General features: G+C 52.0%; 2 protein-coding genes across 2 annotated transcripts in view; one reads left to right on the forward strand and one right to left on the reverse strand.

Moving 5' to 3' along the window:
- The window catches only part of CCDC8 (coiled-coil domain containing 8), a 323,648-nt gene that overhangs the window by 287,099 nt on the left and 16,831 nt on the right, over positions 1 to 19,718 (reverse strand). The window lies entirely within an intron of this gene.
- PPP5C (protein phosphatase 5 catalytic subunit) overlaps positions 1 to 19,718 on the forward strand; it is a 45,946-nt gene that overhangs the window by 25,598 nt on the left and 630 nt on the right. The window contains exons 4-13 of the mRNA XM_050772214.1: positions 4,347 to 4,494; positions 5,198 to 5,319; positions 12,726 to 12,791; positions 13,110 to 13,208; positions 14,088 to 14,193; positions 16,378 to 16,520; positions 16,653 to 16,740; positions 17,670 to 17,710; positions 17,814 to 17,992; positions 19,539 to 19,620. Of these exons, the coding sequence (XP_050628171.1) occupies positions 4,347 to 4,494; positions 5,198 to 5,319; positions 12,726 to 12,791; positions 13,110 to 13,208; positions 14,088 to 14,193; positions 16,378 to 16,520; positions 16,653 to 16,740; positions 17,670 to 17,710; positions 17,814 to 17,992; positions 19,539 to 19,620 (1,074 nt within the window). The remainder of the gene's footprint in view (positions 1 to 4,346; positions 4,495 to 5,197; positions 5,320 to 12,725; positions 12,792 to 13,109; positions 13,209 to 14,087; positions 14,194 to 16,377; positions 16,521 to 16,652; positions 16,741 to 17,669; positions 17,711 to 17,813; positions 17,993 to 19,538; positions 19,621 to 19,718) is intronic.

The following is a 19,718-nucleotide window of genomic DNA, read 5'->3' on the forward strand; positions in this document are numbered from 1 at the left end:
CTTCTGCGCTCCCTAACCCTTCCTGGGATCTCCTGGTTTTTGTTCTGTGGCTTTGGGTTCCTTACAGCAGAGTCCAGCACAGTCAGTTAGAAATGCGTGGTGCCTTGCAAGCGGATACTGGTGCCTGTACACCTGCAGCATGGATCTGTGAAAGTAACAGGAATCGTCACAACCGCTGTTTAATCCAGCACTCGCCATGGCCCAGGTTGTGACCTTCATGCAGTAATAACTCATTTCATCTTCACAGCTATCCTGCACAATGGAGACTTTCTTTATCCCTGGTTTATAGGTGAGGAAACCAAGGCCCAGAGGGTAGTTCCCTCCACTGAGGTTGCACAGCCAGGAGCTGGCAGCTGTGTCTCAGAGTCAGGCCGTAAGCAGGGCATGCGCAGCGGGTCCGAGTTTCTTGGCACAGCACTCACCCTTAGCTCAGGCAGTGCACCCTGGTGCTCTCTCCTCTGACTTACTATCCAGAGAATGCTGGGTGTAACTTGCCAGACTCATTCACCAGAAACTAACCCCCTAGGGTGAAAACCATCATGTCAGGCTTCAGGCTGTCCCTGGGCAGCAGCATTTCCTGCCCTGGAAACCTGACTTCCACCAGCTGCCTGCATGCCTCAGGCGGGCACGGCTCCCATCTGGGCTGCAGCTCACTGTCTGCATGTTGGAGATACTCAGAATGCCCTGTTACACCTTGTACTGTGGGTCCGCTCCACGTGGGATTTGATGCTGCTCTATCATCCCTCACCCTCAGTTTTAAAACCCAAGCAGTTCTGAAGAACAGTTCTGCTAAGTTTGGGCAACTCATTCAGTGGCAAAACCTGACCTGAACTACGAAGAAGCTGCTGGTGGTCTTGGTTACTCTCCAGTGGCATGTCTGGGGGTTTTGCTGCAGAAATGGCATGTGTGTGCGTGTGATTGCTAGGTACTGCCCTGGACCTGCTGCGGGTGTCCTGTGATAGAGCATGTACACCAAATCGTGGGGGTTTTTGTTTTGTTTTGTTTTGGGATTTTTGGAGACAGAATCTCACTGTGTTACCCAGACTGGAGTGTGATGGCACCATCATGACTCACTGCGGCCTTACCTGGGCTCAAGCAATCTTTCCGCCTCTGCCCCCCAAAGTAGCTGGGACTACAGGCATGCACCACCACACCTGGCTAACTTTTTTTTTTTTCTAGAGACAGGACTCACTATGTTGTCCAGGCTGGTCTTGAACTCCTGAGCTCAAGTGACCTCCCATCTCAGCCTCCCACAGTGCTGGGATTATAGGCATGAGCCACCGCACCCAACCATCCACCAAATCACTTTACTAAAATCCAAAAAAATTCCCAATCCCCAAATACATGCAGCCCCCAGGGCTTCTTCCGGGATTGTGAACCTGTGTTACCATTTCACCAGCTCCAGACATCATTACCCATGAGTACTCCCCACTGAAGGTAATGCTTTTAGAAACAACTTGTTTACTTAGCACTGTGGATTCACATGCAGTTGTAAGAAGTAATGCAGAAATCCCAGTTTTCCCTAAAGGTGTATCTGGCATAACTACATAAATATCACAGTCAGAATACTGACCTTGATACAATCCAAATGCCACTTCTTTAAAAAAGAAAAGTTCCATGTGAAGTTCTGACTCAGTGGGCCTTCAGGAGCTGAGTCCCCTCTGGTCCGGAGTGAATGACCTTCCCTAGGAGCAGGAGCCCAGCAGGGCATCTTCACTGTCCCAGCTAGACCTCGCACGTCGCAGCAGCTGCAGTAGCAGCGGGCCTTGGGATGAGCACTTGCCTGCTGCCACCTGGCATTAAGTTCTCACGACAGCCCTCCAAGGGGTGCTGGCACCACCCCTACTTTCTAGAAACTGAGGGAGGCTTGAGACGTGAGGCCACCTGCCCTGGCAGGCCTGGATTCAGACCCAGGAGGCATAGTCCCAGAGCCCGCGCTTATAACCACTGCCCCACACTGCCTCCCTGGAGGGCGTGCAGTGTGCCCTGAGGCCTAAGCAGGGGAGGTGGCAGAAGGGGAGCCCCTCCCAGCGTGCATGGCGGAAATCAGGAGCCTGGACTTTGGCGCAGGTTAGCCTGGAAGAGAAGGGAATCCTGGCTTCTGGGTGGGCAACTTCACCTCCCCGGGCCTTGGTTTTCTGTCTGTCAGATGAGGATTGTGAAAACACTGCCATGTAGAGGTGCAGGGAGGATAAATGAGCAAGTGAATTGCTCACACGGTATTAGGCGCATAGTCAGTGCTCCAGAAGTGAGCTGTGTATTATTACTGCTTCCGCTGCCCCTGTTGCTATTCCCACTCCCTTTCTCCTGCCTGCACTGTCATTGTTTGCCTTCATCTTCCTTCCTAGCCCGCCCGCCCCCAGAGAATAGGAGAATAGGAGACTGGCGGGGAGGAAATGCTCAGTCACTCATTCATTTGTTTGGAGAAAGGGGGGAAGGGAAATTCATTCACTGCTGCAAGCACAGCTATGGCTGAGCCTCAGCCCTGCCCTCACAGGGCCCCCTTCCAGTGCGGTGGACAGACCGGTTCCCAGCAGGGCTCATGGCTGGAACAAGGGAGCCCAGGGGCCTTTGGGAGCCCAGAGAGGTTGCCTGACCCAGCCTCTGGGGCTTCCTAGAGGAGGGGACAGTGGGGCTGAGACCTGGAGGAGGAGGTGGAGGTGCGAATGAGGTGCTCTGGGCAGGGGCAGCCTGCACAAAGGCCCGGAGCCAGCACGCTGGGGACATGAGTGGTCTGGCTGGGAGGTATAGAGGGGTGGGAGGAGCCGCATGGGCCAGGACACATGCTGATTTGGACACCAGCCGGGTGTGCGCACATAACCGCTCCCCATTGGGAAGGATGCCAGGGGCTGCCTGGTGCTGTCTTCCTCCCCTGCCTTACACCCACCCACAGCCCAGGTGGAGCTGCCTGGCAGGGTGCCCTGGGCCTGCCCAGACAGGGAGGAAGCCGTGGCCTGCTAGGCATGGGCTCTTCTCACCCCGCTTGACACACACACCTGTTCCCAGCGTGGATGAGCCTCACCCCTCACCTCTGTCACACCAGCCTGCAGGGGTCAGTGGGTGTCTCTGGAGGTTTCTGACTCACACTGCCAGGCTTTCCACCAGAGGCCACCCCTGCTCCTTGAGGGCCGGCCCTGGGGCCCCCCAGTCTGTCCTCTGGCACAGGAGCTGTGGGCGTCCGCTCCTGGGGAGGCTAAGGCTGGTGGGCAGGTCAGACAGGGTCTACATGACTAAACTGAGACTCAGAGAGGTGAAGTCACTTGCCCAAAGTCACACGGCAAGTAAGTAGCAGAGCCAGGATCCGAATCCAGCTCCCAAATCCAGTCTGCTTTTCAGGTTAGAAGATCCGAGTTTGCAGGAATTGGAGTAAATAAGATGGGGAGAGGGGAGAGGATAGGGCTCCCTTCACTGGGAACTTGCTCTGTCCCAAAGCCGAGCGCCCCACGCCTATCGTCTGATCTGGTCATCAGCGCAGCAGCCCCAGAGCGGGGACCGTGAAGAGCAGTGGGCGCCCACGTGGAGTTTCCTTTCACCTGGCACCACTGTGCAGAGTTCACAAGCATTCACCCGCGCAGCTCTCACCGCGGCCTTCTGAGGGAGACACGGTTCTCAGTCCCACCTCAGAGGGAAACAGCCGCAGAAGCAGACTCACCTGCCTGAGGTCACCCAACTCATGACCTACAGAGCTGGGATTTGAACCCAGTGTCCGGGATCTGTGACCCTCAGTTCCTCTCTTCAGTGGACAAAACAGGGAAATCCTTTGTCCCAGGCCTCCCCAGAGGGTGAGCAAGGGAAGTGACAGCACTCAGTGTTGCTACCCGCCTGCCCCTGCTGCGTGCCAGGCCTTGTGTGTTACTTATTCCTTCCCACAGCCCTGGCAGGGGAGCCCTGTGTCACCTCCCTGTTAGAGATGAGGTAACCTGGGCTTGGGGAGCCCATGTCGTCCAGCAAGTCATTGGCCCTTTGCGGGCCCTTCCTCTCATCCTCCTGCCGCCTTGGTAGTCACGATAGTAGCATCAGGACATGTGCTTGGGACGCCGCTCGCCCCACAGGGATTCTTACAGGGCACCCTGAGCCCATAACCCTCAGACAGGCAGTTGTTTGATTTTAGCGCACTCTTGGCTAAGATTGATGAAGTGCACCCGTGCGGGCAGCTTTGCTGTACCCAGTTTTGGGGTGCAGAAACCAAGGCTCAGAGGTTAAACATGTCCAGGGTTGCACCGTCAGCACCTGGCGCCCAGGCGGTCTGACTTCCGTGTTCATGGAACCCAGGGCTGGGCAGCCTGGGGGCAGCCGCTGTACCCCCACCTCAGCCTCAGCGTGCACACTCCTTCCCTCCCCACCAGGTTGTCAAGGTGAAGCCCCACGACAAGGACGCCAAAATGAAATACCAGGAGTGCAACAAGATCGTGAAGCAGAAGGCCTTTGAGCGGGCCATCGCGGGCGACGAGCACAAGCGCTCCGTGGTGGACTCACTGGACATCGAGAGCATGAGTGAGTCGGGCCCGGGCGCGCCATGCTTCAGCCCAGAACATTCCACGCGGGCCCTCTTCATTCCCTGGGGGTGGGGGGGGGCTCAGGGGTGGCCCCTTGTTCTGTCCCCAGCCTACTGTCTGTCACTCCTCTGCCTGTGTTCCAGGGCACTCCATCCACAGCCCAAAGCAGGGCCTCACGTTTCCCAGTGAGCAAGACTGGGGAGCCGTGGACCCACTGCCAGTTCACGGGCCCTCCCTCTGGGTAGTAGCACAGGCCCCACAGGCTGTGTCTGATTCACCTCTAGGTGCTGAGAGGATCCAAGTGATTGTTCTGGATCATCCCACAGATGATTATTGAGCATCTCCTATGTGCCGGGCACTGTCCTAGGCACTGGGGGTACAGCTATGAACAAAGCCCTCCCTGTCCTCATGGAGCTGATATTCTAGGAGGGAGATAAGATGATGAACAAGTCACGAAATGAATAGTGCTAAGTGCCATAAAACTGAATAGGGTAAAAGGATGTGGGTGAAGGTAGAGAGGGAGGTCAGGAAGAGGCCTCTGGGCCAGACCTGACCCAGGAGGGGACTCTTCACTTGCTCCGTCCCTCTCTCAACCTGTGTGTCCAGAGCCAGGTTTGCCCCATCCCTAGGAGCGAGACCTCTTCCCCACTCACAGTGGCTGTGGTCACTGACTCTCGTGTCCCCCCTCGTTCACACCCCAGCCATTGAGGATGAGTACAGCGGACCCAAGCTTGAGGATGGCAAAGTGACAATCACTTTCATGAAGGAGCTCATGCAGTGGTACAAGGACCAGAAAAAACTGCACCGGAAATGCGCCTACCAGGTAATGCACCTGTCAGGTACCGGGCACCCGGGAACCCTGGGGTGGCATCACAGTGCTGCCAGCCATGGGCACTGAGCAAAACGACAGGAGGAGGGCGGCAACGACAGGAGGAGGGCGGCCACGACAGCCAACACTGAGCAGGAGTCGTGTGCCAGACACCGTGCCAAGGGCTTCCCACAGAGTCTCATCTCATCCATCCCACAGCAACTTGGGGCGGTGGCGGGCAGTGCCGTTTGACAGATGCAGGGACAAAGGGCCAGAGAGGTCAGGGTGAAAGGTGAAGAAGCAGCGGAGTCTGTTGCTTGGAGTTCTCATCCCAGGCTCTTGGGCAGCTGTGGCTGCTGGTTGTTGCAGGCTGTTTGGGACCTGATGGTGGCTCCTAGTCCTGAGATCATCCCCTCCTCCGAACCAGGAGGGCAACTGGCCACAGGGTGTTAACTGGTTGAGTGAGACTCGGGCTCTGGTATCCTATCTGGACAAGGCCCCCTGCCCTGACCTATCAGGGACTTTACCATAATTTTGGGTATCTGCCGAGATCCACCACCTCCTGGGTTGGTTGTGAGGATGCGGGACTTCTTGTGAGTCAGGTTGACAGGCAGGTGACCCTTACAGGAGTGTGCAGGCCATGTGGGAAGCTGCCACTTGATAGGTCCTAGAGAGCCAGGCAGCCTGGGTTCAAATCTCTGCCTTCCCACATACTAGCTGTGTGCCTGTAGGCAGATGGCTTCACTTCTCTGTACTTGATTTCCTCCCCTGTACAGTGGAGATAATCATATCGTCTCCACCAAGGGCTGTGGTAAGGAGTAACTGTGTGTAATCCACATCATTGCTTCAAATAGTGCCTAGCACATGGTTAGTGCTCTGTATGGGTTAGCTGTTGATGATCGCGTTGTTAAAGGTAAGAGAGGAGGAGGAATGTCCCCATTCGTGGTTGTTTTTAATTCAAGTATAATTCATGCACAATAAAATACACAAATCTTAAGTGTCCAGTTAGATGAGTTTTTATAGTTTTATGTGCCCACTGCTCAAACAAGTTACAGAACATTTCCGTCAGCCAGAAAACTCCTTTGACCACTTTCTGGTCAGCCCTCACTCCCGTCCCAGGGACAACCACTGATCTGATTTTTCACCACTGTAAATTAATTCTGCCTGGTTTTGAATTTCATGTCAATGTCAAATGGACTTAGAACAGTTAGTGTCTCTTCTTTTATGTGGCACGGTGTGTGGGAATCATACATGGATGTTGTGTGTATCAGTAGCTCAAGTCCTCCATTGTCTGAACAGCCCATGGTTTGTTCATGCAGTCTTTTGAGAGACAATTGGGTTATTTCTACTTTGTAGCTTTTATAAGTATAAGCCGCTATGGACTTTCTTGGACAAGTCTTTTTGTGAACATGTTTTCATTGTTCATGTTGAATTTCTCTATTGATTTTTTTTGTTTGTTTCATTGATTTTTTTCATTCATTATTCTCCATGCATGCTTGAGGCTTAATTTGCTTTCTTCTGGCTTCTGAAGATGAACTTTAATGCTGTTAATTTTACCTGTTTTCTTCTAAGCAAAGCACTTAAAACTAAATTTCCTTCCAGGCAGTGCGTTAGCGGCATCCCATGAATTTTGATGTGTCATGTTTTCGTTATCATTGAGTTAGAATTTTTTTCTAATTGTCTTTATAGTTTCTTATTTTATCCATAGGTTATTGAGAAGGGTATTGTTTAACTCCCAAATATTTGGGGACTTCTAGATGTTACTGTTACTGATTTCTAATTTGGTCAGACAACACACTCTGGATGATTCCATTGCGGCTATTTTTAGGTCTGTCTTGGCACGCTTGCAGTAGGTACTGGAAAATAGTGTGTATTTTGCAGTCATTAGTCATAGGGCTCTATAAATGTCAATTAGTTCAAGATGGTTGAGACTGCTGTTAAAAATCTTTTATGGCCTATTTTTTTCTAATTGCTCAATCATTTATTGGGAGGGGGCTGTTAAAAGCTCTGACTGCACTTGTGGATTTGCCTATTTCTCCCTATAATTCTCAGGTTTTTGCTTCCTGTATTTTGAAATTTTTATTAGGTACACAATTGGGATCGTTATGCTTTCTTGATGAATTGACTCATTATAATGAAGTGCCTTTGGTACTTTTTGGATTGAAATCCATGTTTTCTATTAATATAGTTAAACCAGATTTTTACACTTAATATTTGCATGCTATAACTTTTCTACCCTTTTGTATTTAACCCATTGGTATCTTTATGTTTAAAATGTTTTTCTTATAAACAGCATATACTTGGGTCTTGCCTTTTTATCCAGTTGGACAGTCTTACTTTTTTTTTTTTTTTTGAGATGGAATTTTGCTGTTGTTGCCCAGGTTGCAGTGCAATGGCAAGATCTTGGCTCACTGCAACCTCTGCCTCCCGGGTCCAAGCGATTCTCCTGCCTCAGCCTCCCGAGTAGCTGGGACTACAGGTGTGCGCCACCACGCCCAGCTAACTTCTGTATTTTTAGTAGAGATGGGGTTATACCATGTTGGCCAGGATGGTCTCAGTCTCTTGACCTCATGATCCACCCGCCTCAGCCTCCCAAAGTGCTGGAATTACAGGCGTGAGCCACCATGCCTGGCCTAATTTTTGTATTTTTAATAGAGACAGGGTTTCACCATGTTGGTCAGGTTGGTCTCAAACTCCTGACCTCAGATAATCCACCCGCCTCGGCCTCCTAAATTGCTGGGATTACAGGTGTGAGCCACCATTCCTGGCCAATCTTTACCTTTTAATTGTAGTGTGTAGTTCATTTATATTTAACTATCAGCAATCATATGATTGCATTTCAATCTACTGTCTGGATATCTCTCTTCTATATGTCCCATTTGTTTTTGTTTTTTTTTCCCGTTTCTCCTTCTTTGACTTTCTTTTGTGTGAATCAGGAATCTCTTAGCATTTCATTTTATCTGTTTTATTGAATTTTTTGTTATACTTTTGAACGTGTGTGGTGAGGGGTGGAGTGTTCAGTGGTTGCTCTAGAGCAGCCCTTCTCAGCTGAGGCTGTATTGAGAGAATTAAGCCCTAACTCCCTTAGGCATCCGTTGTATCCGCAGTGAATTAACTTCTCTCCTGTGAATCTGTGTGCTCTCCTTGGGAGAACTGAGCAGGTATCACTGGAAATATTTTTTGTGAGGTGTAATCGTTTCCCGGAACCCTGGATGAAAAAGGCTGCTCCAGAGATTACAATGTGTAACTTTAACTTGTCCTATTCTACTTTCAAATAATAATATGATACTTAATGGACAGTATAAGAATCTTACGGCCTGAGGCAGTGGCTCATGCCTATAATCCCAGCAGTTTTGGAGGCCGAGGCAGGTGAATCACTTGGGGTCAGGAGTTCCAGACCAGCCTGGCCAGCATGGCAAAATCCCTATGTCTACAACCCTGTCTCCACTAAAAATACGAAAATTAGCCAGGCGTGGTGGCGTGCACTTTTAATCCCAGCTGCTCAGGAGGCTGAGGCAGGAGAATCACTTGAACCTAGGAAGTGGAGCTTGCAGTGAGCCAAGATCATGCCACTGCACTCCAGCCTGGGCAACAGAGCAAGACTCCGTCTCAAAAGAAAAAAAAGAATCTTACAATATTGTGATTCCTTTTATTTTCTCCCAGCCTTTGTGCTCTTGTCATGCTTATGCATCTGCTATAAATACATTGTTGTCATTTCCTTAAATAGACACTAGTCTTCTAAAGAAACATATCTATGAATACACGGAAAATGTCTTTTATATTTACCCTTTCTCTTACTCCTTGCTGCTTCTTGCATATGTGGGTTTCTATCTGGTATCATGCCCCTTCTGCCTGAGTACTTTTAGCATTTCTTACAGTGTACATCTGCTGTAGACTAATTCTCTCAGCTTTGGCCTTCCTGAAAATGTTTTTATTTTGTCTTCGTTTTTAGGGGTATCTTTGCTGGATATAGAATTCTAGGTTGACATTGTTTCTTTCAGTGCTTTAAATCTGTTTTTTTTTTTTTCCATTGCCTTTTGACCTCCATTGTTTCTGTGAGAACTCAACAATCATTCATATCTTTGTTCCTTATAGTCTGTTTTTTTCTTCACTGGTTTTAAGATTTTATCTTTGGTATTTAGTAGTTTGGCTTTGATGTGGTTTTTTTTTTTTTTTTTTTTTTTTGCATCTATCCTGTATTCACTGAGCCTTTTTGATCTGTGGGTTAATATCTTTCATTAGTTTTGGAAAGTTTTTTTTTTTTTTTTTTTTTTTTTTTTTTTTTTTTTTTTTTTTTTTTTTTTTTTTTTTTTTTTTTTTTTTTTGAGACGGAGTCTCGCTCTGTCGCCCAGCCCAGGCTGGAGTGCAGTGGCGCGATCTCGGCTCACTGCAAGCTCCGCCTCCCGGGTTCACGCCATTCTCCTGCCTCAGCCTCCCGAGTAGCTGGGGACTACAGGCGCCCACAACCGCGCCCGGCTAATTTTTTGTCATTTTTAGTAGAGACGGGGTTTCACCGTGGTCTCGATCTCCTGACCTTGTGATCCGCCCGCCTCGGCCTCCCAAAGTGCTGGGATTACAGGCGTGAGCCACCGCGCCCGGCCCAGTTTTGGAAAGTTTTTAGCCATTATCTCTTCTTCTGTTTCTTCCCATTTCTGCTCTCCTCCATCTGGAAAGCTAATAACATGCTTTTTAGACCATTTGATACTATTCCTTAGATTTTTTTTTTTTTTTTTTTTTTTGGAGACGGAGTCTCGCTCTGTCGCCCAGGCTGGAGTGCAGTGGCCAGATCTCAGCTCACTGCAGGCTCCGCCTCCCGGGTTCATGCCATTCTCCTGCCTCAGCCTCCCGAGTAGTTAGGACTACAGGCGCCCGCCACCGCGCCCGGCTAGTTTTCTGTATTTTTTAGTAGAGACGGGGTTTCACCATGTTAGCCAGGATGGTCTTGATCTCCTGACCTTGTGATCCGCCCGTCTCGGCCTCCCAAAGTGCTGGGATTACAGGCTTGAGCCACCGCGCCCGGCCCTATTCCTTAGATTTTAATGAGTTGAATTTTTAAATTCTTTGCACGATTTTTCCTCTGTGTATTTCAGTTTGGGTAATTTCAGTTGTCCTTATGTTCACTGATTCTTTGTAACTGCTGTTAAGCCCAACAAATGAATTATTTATTTCTTATGTTGTATTTTTTATTGGTGGCATTTTCATTTAGTTGTGTGTTTTTTTTAATAGACTTTTCTTCTCTGTGTCTCATGTGTTCATGCATATTGTCTACCTTTTCCACTAAGTCCTTTCACACATTTACCATGGTTATCTTAATTAAAGTCTCTGGTAGTTTCATCATCTGGTTCATCTCTGAGTCTGCTCTGTTACCAGTTCATCATGTGTCTTATAATTTTATTGTATGCCAGGCATTTTGTATAAAAGAACATTAGAGACTGAGGTAAATAAAGATTTTCCTCAGAAAATGGCACACCTAGGCTGGGCACCGTGGCTCAGGCCTGTAATCCTAGCACTTTGGGAGGCCAAGGCATGCAGATCGCTTGAGCCCAGGAGTTCAAGACCAGCCTGGGCAACTTGGAGAAACCCCATCTCTACAAAAAAAAAAAAAAAAAAAAATACAAAAACTAGCCAGGCATGGTGGTTGGCACCTCTAGTCCTGGCTACTTGGGAGGCTGAGGGGGGAGGATCATCTGAGCTTGGGAGGTTGAGGCTGCAGTGAACTGTGATCGAGCTACTGCACTCCAGCCTGGGTGACAGAGTGAGACCCTGTCTTAAAACAAATAAACAAGAAAACGGCACACATTTCTTCTGTTGAGCCACAAGAGGGAGGGGCTGTGTGAACCTCATCTGTAGTTTAGGGGCAACTTTTGTTGGAATTTCTTTACCACTGGCTTTAAATGTGTTCAGAGTAGAATTAGGAGTTTCCCTTCAGCAGACCTTGGGATCTTAGCCCTGGCAGAATTCCAGGGATGTCTTTATGTTTTAAAGTCGCCAGCTTTTGGAACTGTGGGAGACCTCTGGTATTCAGCCCTGCCGTCGGGCTGTGGGGCCGCTGGGGTGTTCGCTGCTCTCCAGTCTCACCCCGCTCTGTACCTCAGGGGGTTTCTCTCCACCTCACTACCTCGCACCCAGCCTTCCCTGAAGCCCGTGTGAGGGAGTTGGCGGGGGCAGAGGCGGGCTGTGCTGGGGCTCCCTGGAGTCCTCATCTGTCACGCCAGCCCCCACATGGTCATGAACTTCCACTCGTTTCCCCTCACGCCCAGCCCCAGGGCATCCCGCCCGCCTGCCAAGCACCAGGATAAAAGCTGTGGGCTCCTTCCCCAAGGAAAGGCTCGTCCTGTCTGCATTTTGATTAATTTAGGTCCCTTTGCATTGCCAGCCCTCAGATGGCTTTAAATTTGATTTTGTTGCTTGCTTGGCTTGTTTTCATCTTTAGGGCGAGACAGTCTTTTGTAGCTTTTCTGCCTTCTGACTGGAAGTGGGTGCCTCCTGCATTTTCTTAACACCTTTTCCCCAGCTTATTTTGGAAACTGTCAAACCTACAGAGAGCTGAAAGAACAGTACAGTTAACATCTATCCACCCTTCACCCACATTCACCACTTGTGAACATTTTAATGCATTGACTTAATGTGTCTGTCTGCTTATATATGCATTTGTATGTGTATCCTTTTTTTTTTTCCCCTAACCGATTTGAGAGTAAGTTGCAGTCATAATAACCTGGATCTCCCAAAAACAAAGGCGTCCTCTTGTATGACCACAGTTGAATTGTCCTACCTTAGAAATTCATCATTGATGCGATAATACTAAGGTAGACGGTCCACGGGCCATCCGGAAAATCTGGAAACATTGACAGATATGCATGTCATTGTCAAGGTCATCTCCAGTCTGTGAAAAATAAATCATCTGCATTTCTAGACATCTGTTAATATTTTAATTCTCCCCAGCTTTCCCTAAAACATCCTTTGTAGCTGCTTTTTAAAAATTCAGGGTCCATTGAAAGCACCAGTGTTGCCTATGACCTGCCTTTTTACCTCTTTTTACTGGAAAGTCTCACTTCTTTTTTGGGAGACTTTTATGACAGTGACATTGAGCTGTGTCCAGGCCAGTTCTTTTATAAAATGTTCTACGATCTGGATTCATGTATGTATTTCCACATGATGCTGAGTGTTTTCAGATAATTCAAGAACCAGATTTTCACATGAAACAATCGCAATGCTTCAGCACTGCACAGTCCACAGAAGCCTGCGGCTGCCTCTGGCCCCACCTGCCCCTGCTCCCCCAGGCCTCCCCTGCCCTTTTTCTTCTCTCCCTGCTTCTCCCTTGCCCTCAGCCCAGCAGCGTCTCCTGGGCAGTCCAGGCTCTCGGGGCTGGGTTGGGTAGCAGCCCCTGCAGCCGGTCCCACTGAGTCTGCCCTGCCTTCCAGATTCTGGTACAGGTCAAAGAGGTCCTCTCCAAGCTGAGCACGCTCGTGGAAACCACACTCAAAGAGGTGCGCGTTGTGGGGCAGTCGGGGGAGGGCCAGCGGGGGTGGGCTCTCTGGCTGGGGAGGGGCCACAGAGCTCAGGAACTCACGGAGCCACCTCCCTGTCTCCCTCACACCCCCACCCCTGTGCCTTTCCTCCTGAATATCCCATTTCTCTGCTGGCCTCTTGGTCTCTGTCCCACCCTCTTCGTTTGTGTCCCCTGCTTGTGTCTCTTGCATGATTCTTCTCGGTCTACTGTGAACTCTTACCCTTCCCCTCACCTCTGCCCCCTCCCCACGTCTCTCTCTGGGCCCCTCCCTCTCCGGTGGCCTCTTTTCTTTCAGACAGAGAAGATTACAGTATGCGGGGACACCCATGGCCAGTTCTATGACCTCCTCAACATATTCGAGCTCAACGGTTTACCCTCGGAGACCAACCCCTATGTATCCTTCTCGGCAGAGCCACCCTCTCCCCACCTCCACCCCCAGCCCCAGCCTCAGATCTGCAGAGGGGGAGGAGCCCCTGCCAGGGAAAAGACGTGACCTTGGAAAGGAGAGGCCTGGCCATGCTGGGGCACCAAGATGTGGGTGGAGCTGCAGGCTGGCCACGCACCCCAGGCTCCAGGCTCGGACAGGCCTGGGCCAGCACCCAGCGGCTGTAGGACCTGAGCTGGTAGCTCAGTCTCTCTGGGCCCTGGCTTGTCTTCGTCTGCCTCAGGATCGCATTTGAATGGCACCTGGCACTGGCCACACCTGGGTTCCATCTTGGCTTTGCCACTTCCCAGCTGTGTGAGCGAAGCAGGTTACTTCACTGCTTGGTGTCACAGTATCCCCACTTGCAAAGGGGGATAATAATATGTGCAACCCTGTTACTTAGCAGTTCCTGAGAGGACAGGCTAAGAACAGGGCCTGGCCCACGCTCGATGCTGTGTAAGTATCTCCACATATTATGGTATTTGCTTGGTGAATGGTGGGAGGGTCTGTGTCCCATCTCCCCTGTGGCTCAGGCCTGTCTGAGGAGAGCTGAAGCAGGTGGACTGACTGGTCCCCGCACCTCCCCACCACTGGCTTTCCTGGGAGACAGGAGGCAGGGTCCTCAGTGCCATACTACTGAGGCTCAGCGACCAAGCTCTGGCTGGAGCCACAGTGAGGAAAGGGTTAGAAACCCAGACCCCTTGCACCCTGCCAAGTCCTCACTGATTGGGAGGTGCTGACAGGAGCCTTGAGACCAGGCAGGAGCAACCCATCTGGCCCATCTTCTGCCACCACCCCCCACCCCACCCCTTCCCCTCCACGCTTGCCATGTTTTCCTTAGCAGGACAGATATTTAATGGTGACTTTGTGGACCGAGGCTCCTTCTCTGTAGAAGTGATCCTCACCCTTTTCGGCTTCAAGCTCCTGTACCCAGATCACTTTCACCTACTTCGAGGTGAGCTGGGAAGCGACAAGGTTTGGGTTCATTGTGGGGTCCTGGGTAGGTCACTTACTCTGCAAGGATAATAGTTGCAGCTGTATTTATTTTGTGGACTCAGAGATCATTCACAGGGCGGCCTTTTAAGGTTGAGTATGTTGTGCACTGCACAATAACATCACACCAAAGGACGCATTTATATCATAGATAGTGTAGAAATGGATGTTTACTCTGACCATTTTTCAGCAGATGGCAAACAAGGGTCTGAGGATGGGCCCCTTTTTCTAATTCGCACAAGGACATGAAACAGGCTTCTGGGTTGCCCTAAATCTGGCACTAAAGTCAAGCTGAGTGACGGAGTGAACAGACCAGGGCCCGAGGGTGGGAGTAAAGAGACTGTTGACAAGGCAGCTGTGCCCCCTCAGATTCAGGCTTGGTGTCAGATTCGGGTTCTCTTGATTGAAGTAGAGCCTGGAACTGAGTGTGGTGGTTCACACCTGTAATCCCAGAACTTTGGTAGGCCGAGGTAGGAGGATCACTTCAGCCCAGGAGTTTGAGACCAGCCTGGGCAACACAGTGAGACCTTGTCTCTAATAAACATTTTTTTTAAAAGGCCGGGTGTGGTGACTCATGCCTGTAATCCCAGCATTTTGGGAGGCCAAGGCAGTGGATCACCTGAGGTCAGGAATTCAAGACCAGCCTGTCCAATGTGGTGAAACCCTGTCTCTACTAAAAATACAAAATTAGCCAGGCATGGTGGCACACACCTGTAATCCCAGCTACCTGGGAGGCTGAGGCAGGAGAATCGCTTGAACCCGGGAGGCACATGTTGCAGTGAGCTGAGATCGCGCCACTGCACTCCATCCTGGGCGATAGAGTGAGACTCAGTCTTAAAAAAAAAAAAAAAGCCAGGCATGGTGGCACTGTGCACCTGTAGTCCCAGCTTCTTGGGTGGCCAAAGTGGGAGAATTGCTTGAGCCCACGAGTGTGAGGCTGCAGTGAGCCATGCATGACCACACCACTGCACTCCAGTGTGGGGAACAGAGCGAGAACCTGTCTCTTTGGAAAAAAAATGAAATTTGAAGTAGAGCCCAGAGTATTTGCTGGAGGAACAGACACAGGTGTGAGACAAAGAGGGAACAAAAGGGGCCCTCTAGGGTTTTGGCCAGAGCATCTGGAGGACTGTGGCTGCCAATGACAAAGATGGGGAGACGTAGAGCAGGGTGTGGCCAGGAGCTGAGGAGCTCCCCTTTGGATGTGGCTGTGAGACTCAGGAGACATGGGGTGTGGGTGAGGTTCCGAGGGGTGTTGACAATATAGGTTTCTTGGTGTCCAGATGAGATTAGACAAGAGGAGTTCACCAGGATGTGAGGGCCACACAGGGAGGCCCTGCCCATGGCAGGGTCGGGGTGAGTTGGGAGGGGAGTGATAGGCTGGGGTGAAGCCTGCATGCCTGTGTCCCTGGGCTCACAGGGTTCATGCAGCAGTGCCCAGCACAGGGCCATAGCTCAGGAAGCCCCCTACTGTGGGCCTCGTTGCAGGAGGCAACAAGCACTCAGGCCAAGGAACTGGACAAGCAGAGTCTGAGCAGATGCGAGGCTGGGCAGCCTTCTCCTTGCCCTCAAGCGCTGGAAGGGAAGGAGGCGGCCAGGTGCTTCTGTCCGAGACGGAAGGGTGGAGCTCAGCGTGGGCTGGGCTGGGGCACATGCTCTGCGGATGGGCCTACTTTTTGTTTTTGAGACAGGGTCTTGCTCTGTTGCCCAGGCTGGAGTGCCGTAGCATGAGCATAGCTCACTGCAGCCTCCGCTTCATGGACTCAGGTGATCCTCTGGCCTCAGCCTCCCAAGTAGCTGGCACTACAGGCACGCACCACCATGCCCAGCTAATTTTTAAAATTGTTTTGTAGAGAGGTTTCAGTATATCGCCCAGGCTGGTCTCAAATTGCTGGGCTCAAGCAGTTCTTCTGCCATGGCCTCCCAAAGTGCTGGAGTTACAGGCATGAGCCACGGTGCCTAGCCATGGACCTACTTTTTGTCAAGATTCCACCCTTGGTACCTCCAATCTGGAAGGCACCACAATGGGAGGCATGAAGCCCACGGGGGCAGGAGACACACGCACAGTTCTGGGCCTTGAGGGTGCCTGGCTGGAGGACACTGACGGACCTGGAGGCTGAGCTTTCTCTTCTGTCCCCGTGTTTTCCAGGCAACCACGAGACAGACAACATGAACCAGATCTACGGTTTCGAGGGTGAGGTGAAGGCCAAGTACACAGCCCAGATGTACGAGCTCTTTAGCGAGGTGTTCGAGTGGCTCCCGTTGGCCCAGTGCATCAACGGCAAAGTGCTGGTGAGGATGGCGTGAGCCCTGAGTGTGGGTTCCCCGCCCAGCCACACCTGGGCAGATGTGTGCCGGTGAAGGAAGTCGGGGCCTGTGGGTGGCTGGCACCTTCCCTCACAGCGGCATCCCCCAACTCCCCAGATCATGCACGGAGGCCTGTTCAGTGAAGATGGCGTCACCCTGGATGACATCCGGAAAATCGAGCGAAATCGACAACCCCCCGATTCAGGTGGGCAGGGTGGGGCCGGGTGTCTGCAGCAGAAAGGGCAGCCTGGGCTCAGATCTCTCTGGCAACCCGGCCCTGCCTCAGAGGATGGGCTTTGTGCCCTTGGCAAGGAACAGCGGGTCTGAGCCTCAGTTTCCTCACCTGTGACTTGGGCCAATGCACCTCCTTCATGGGGTTGTGATGGCGAGCATGGTCATGACCGTGGTGCGGGGTGAGGGCACGGTGACCCCTGAGCACGCCTGTCCTTATTTGTGAGTTCAGCTGCGGACCCCTGGAGGGAGGGGAGGTCTTGGGGCTCCTGTGCTGGTGGCGGACACACCTCAGAGAGTTCACGCACCGGTGCACACGCCCGTGCACACTGCAAGTGCTGCAGAGGACGTGGATTGGGTGCGCCAGTTCCGTGTGGTCGGGAAGGCCTCTCCAGGGAGGCGAGGTTTGAGCTGACACTGCAAGAAGCAGAGGCATCTGGCGAGCATATTCCAGGCTCAAGGAGGGGTCCCAAGGCAGGGAGAAGTTGGCGAGCAGGCAGGGCTGTGCTTTGCGGGCTGACGTTGGACATGGGATTCACTGGGCCCAAATCCTGTGGCGCCTTACAGGCCTCAGTGAGGACTTTGTTCCTAGGGCAGTGCGGAGCCACCAAAGGCTTTGAGCGGGGAGAGGGCCTGATCTGAATAGTGGCGTTGAAAGCTCTGTCCGGCTTCGGGGCCATGGGGGTTGAGTGGGGTGTGGAGGGCAGATCAGCATAGCGAGTAGGGGTGGCTCAGAATCAGTCACCTGTCCTGAATGTCCATGTCCGGGCTGGATGTCCCCTGCCCAGTCCCCACCCAGGCTGTGCTGTGGGGTGGGCACCTGGCCGGGCCAGGAGGTGGCCTATGAGTGACCACCCCCGGGGAGGTGGACGGGTTCCTAATGTTTCCCTCACTCCCCACCAGGTCCCATGTGTGACCTGCTCTGGTCAGATCCACAGCCGCAGGTGAGTCTGGGTGGGGTGCAGGGCCGGCGGGTGTGGGCTGTGGGCAGCAGGTAGAGGCAGACAGTCACCCTGAACCCCGTCTCTCCCATCTGCCCACCATCAGAACGGGCGCTCGGTCAGCAAGCGGGGCGTGAGCTGTCAGTTTGGGCCTGACGTCACCAAGGCCTTCTTGGAAGAGAACAACCTGGACTACATCATCCGCAGCCACGAGGTCAAGGCCGAGGGCTATGAGGTGGCTCACGGAGGCCGCTGTGTCACCGTCTTCTCTGCCCCCAACTACTGGTATGTCTTTGCCTTTCCTGCCTGGGGCCTCTGCCAAGCCATGAGTTTTGTCTTGGTTTTTGTTTTGCCTTTTTATGATGGAACGTGTCAAAGACAGGCACAAGCAGATGAAAGAGCATGACGAACACCCCCGTGCGCATCACCCACCTCTGCAGCACCAGTGGGACCAGCCTGTGGGCACTGACCAGCTGCCCCGTGTTACAGCAAGCCCCGGGCACTTTACCTTCCTCCCATTGATTGCCCAGCACGTTTCAGAAGGAAAGGGGTCTTTTTCTTTTTCTTTTTTTTTTTTTTGAGACAGAGTCTTGCTTAGTTGCCCAGGCTGGAGTGCAGTGGCGCAATCTCTACTCGCTGCAAGCTCTGCCTCCCAGGTTCACGCCATTCTCCTGCCTCAGCCTCCCACGTAGCTGGGACTACAGGCGCCCACCACCACGCCCGGCTAATTTTTTGTATTTTTAGTAGAGATGGAGTTTCACCGTGTTAGCCAGGATGGTCTCCATCTCCTGACCTCGTGATCCACCTGTCTCGGCCTCCCAAAGTGCTGGGATTACAGGTGTGAGCCACCGCGCCCGGCCAGGGTCTTTTTCTTAACCACAATATCATGTTCACAAAAGGAGTGCTGGCTGGTCACGGTGGCTCATGCCTATAATCCCAGCACTTCGGAAGGCCGAAGCGGGCAGATCACCTGAGGTCAGGAGTTCGAGACCAGCCTGGCCAACATGGTGAAACCCCGTCTCTACTAAAAATACAAAAAGTAGCCAGGCGTGGTGGTGCACACCTGTAATCCCAGCTACTCGGGAGGCTGAGGCAGGAGAATTGCTTGAACCCGGGAGGTGGAGGTTGCAGTGAGCTGAGATCACGCCACTGTACTCCAGCCTGGGCAGGAGTAAGACTCCATCTCAAAACATAACACACACACCCACAAAGGAGTGCTGATCCCTTGCCCTCACCCGAATCCTGCCAAGTTCTCTTTCTGCTGGTCTCTCCTAAGTGTCTTTTCCAGCTGACTTCTTCCAGACAGGACCCAAACAAGGCCCACATTTTCTGTCTCTTTGCCTATGAGTTCCCTGTCTCTCCCCACCCCCATCATTTATGTGTTGAAGAATAGGCTTCTTCAACAAATTCCTCTTCAACAAGAATAGGCCTGCTGTAGAGTCACCTGTGTCCTGGACTAGGCTGACTGCATCCCCGTGGTGCCGTGTGACACGTTCCTCTGTTCCCTGTGTCTCCGTGTGGGCAAAGCTGGAGGCGTGGTCAGATTCCTAGTGGGGTCTGGCAAGCATCCACCTCTGTGAGCTACGCCCTGCCCCTCCCTGCTCCTCTCACTCCCACCCTCTTTTCCCCATCCTCATCCTCCTGCCCTTCCCATTCTTTCCCCTTGGATTCCTGTCTTTCCCGTCCCTGTCTCTCTGTTCATCTGTGTCTGTCGTGGCTCTGTCCCTCCCTCTCCCTCTCTCTGTCCCTTCTTGCCCAGCCCTTCCTTCCCTTAACCCTCCAGCCCTGCCCAGCCCTGACCACCTTGTGCACTCTGCTCTTGTCCCTGCAGCGACCAGATGGGGAACAAAGCCTCCTACATCCACCTCCAGGGCTCCGACCTACGGCCTCAGTTCCACCAGTTCACAGCAGTGGTGAGTCACCCCTCAGGGCCCCCGCCCCTCCCATCCTGGCTTGGGGACAAAGAGGCTGAGACCTTGGTAAGGGACGGGGATAGGTTTCGCCGGTGGGT

Source organism: Macaca thibetana, chromosome 19, assembly GCF_024542745.1.
Source record: "Macaca thibetana thibetana isolate TM-01 chromosome 19, ASM2454274v1, whole genome shotgun sequence".
NCBI lineage: Eukaryota > Metazoa > Chordata > Mammalia > Primates > Cercopithecidae > Macaca > Macaca thibetana.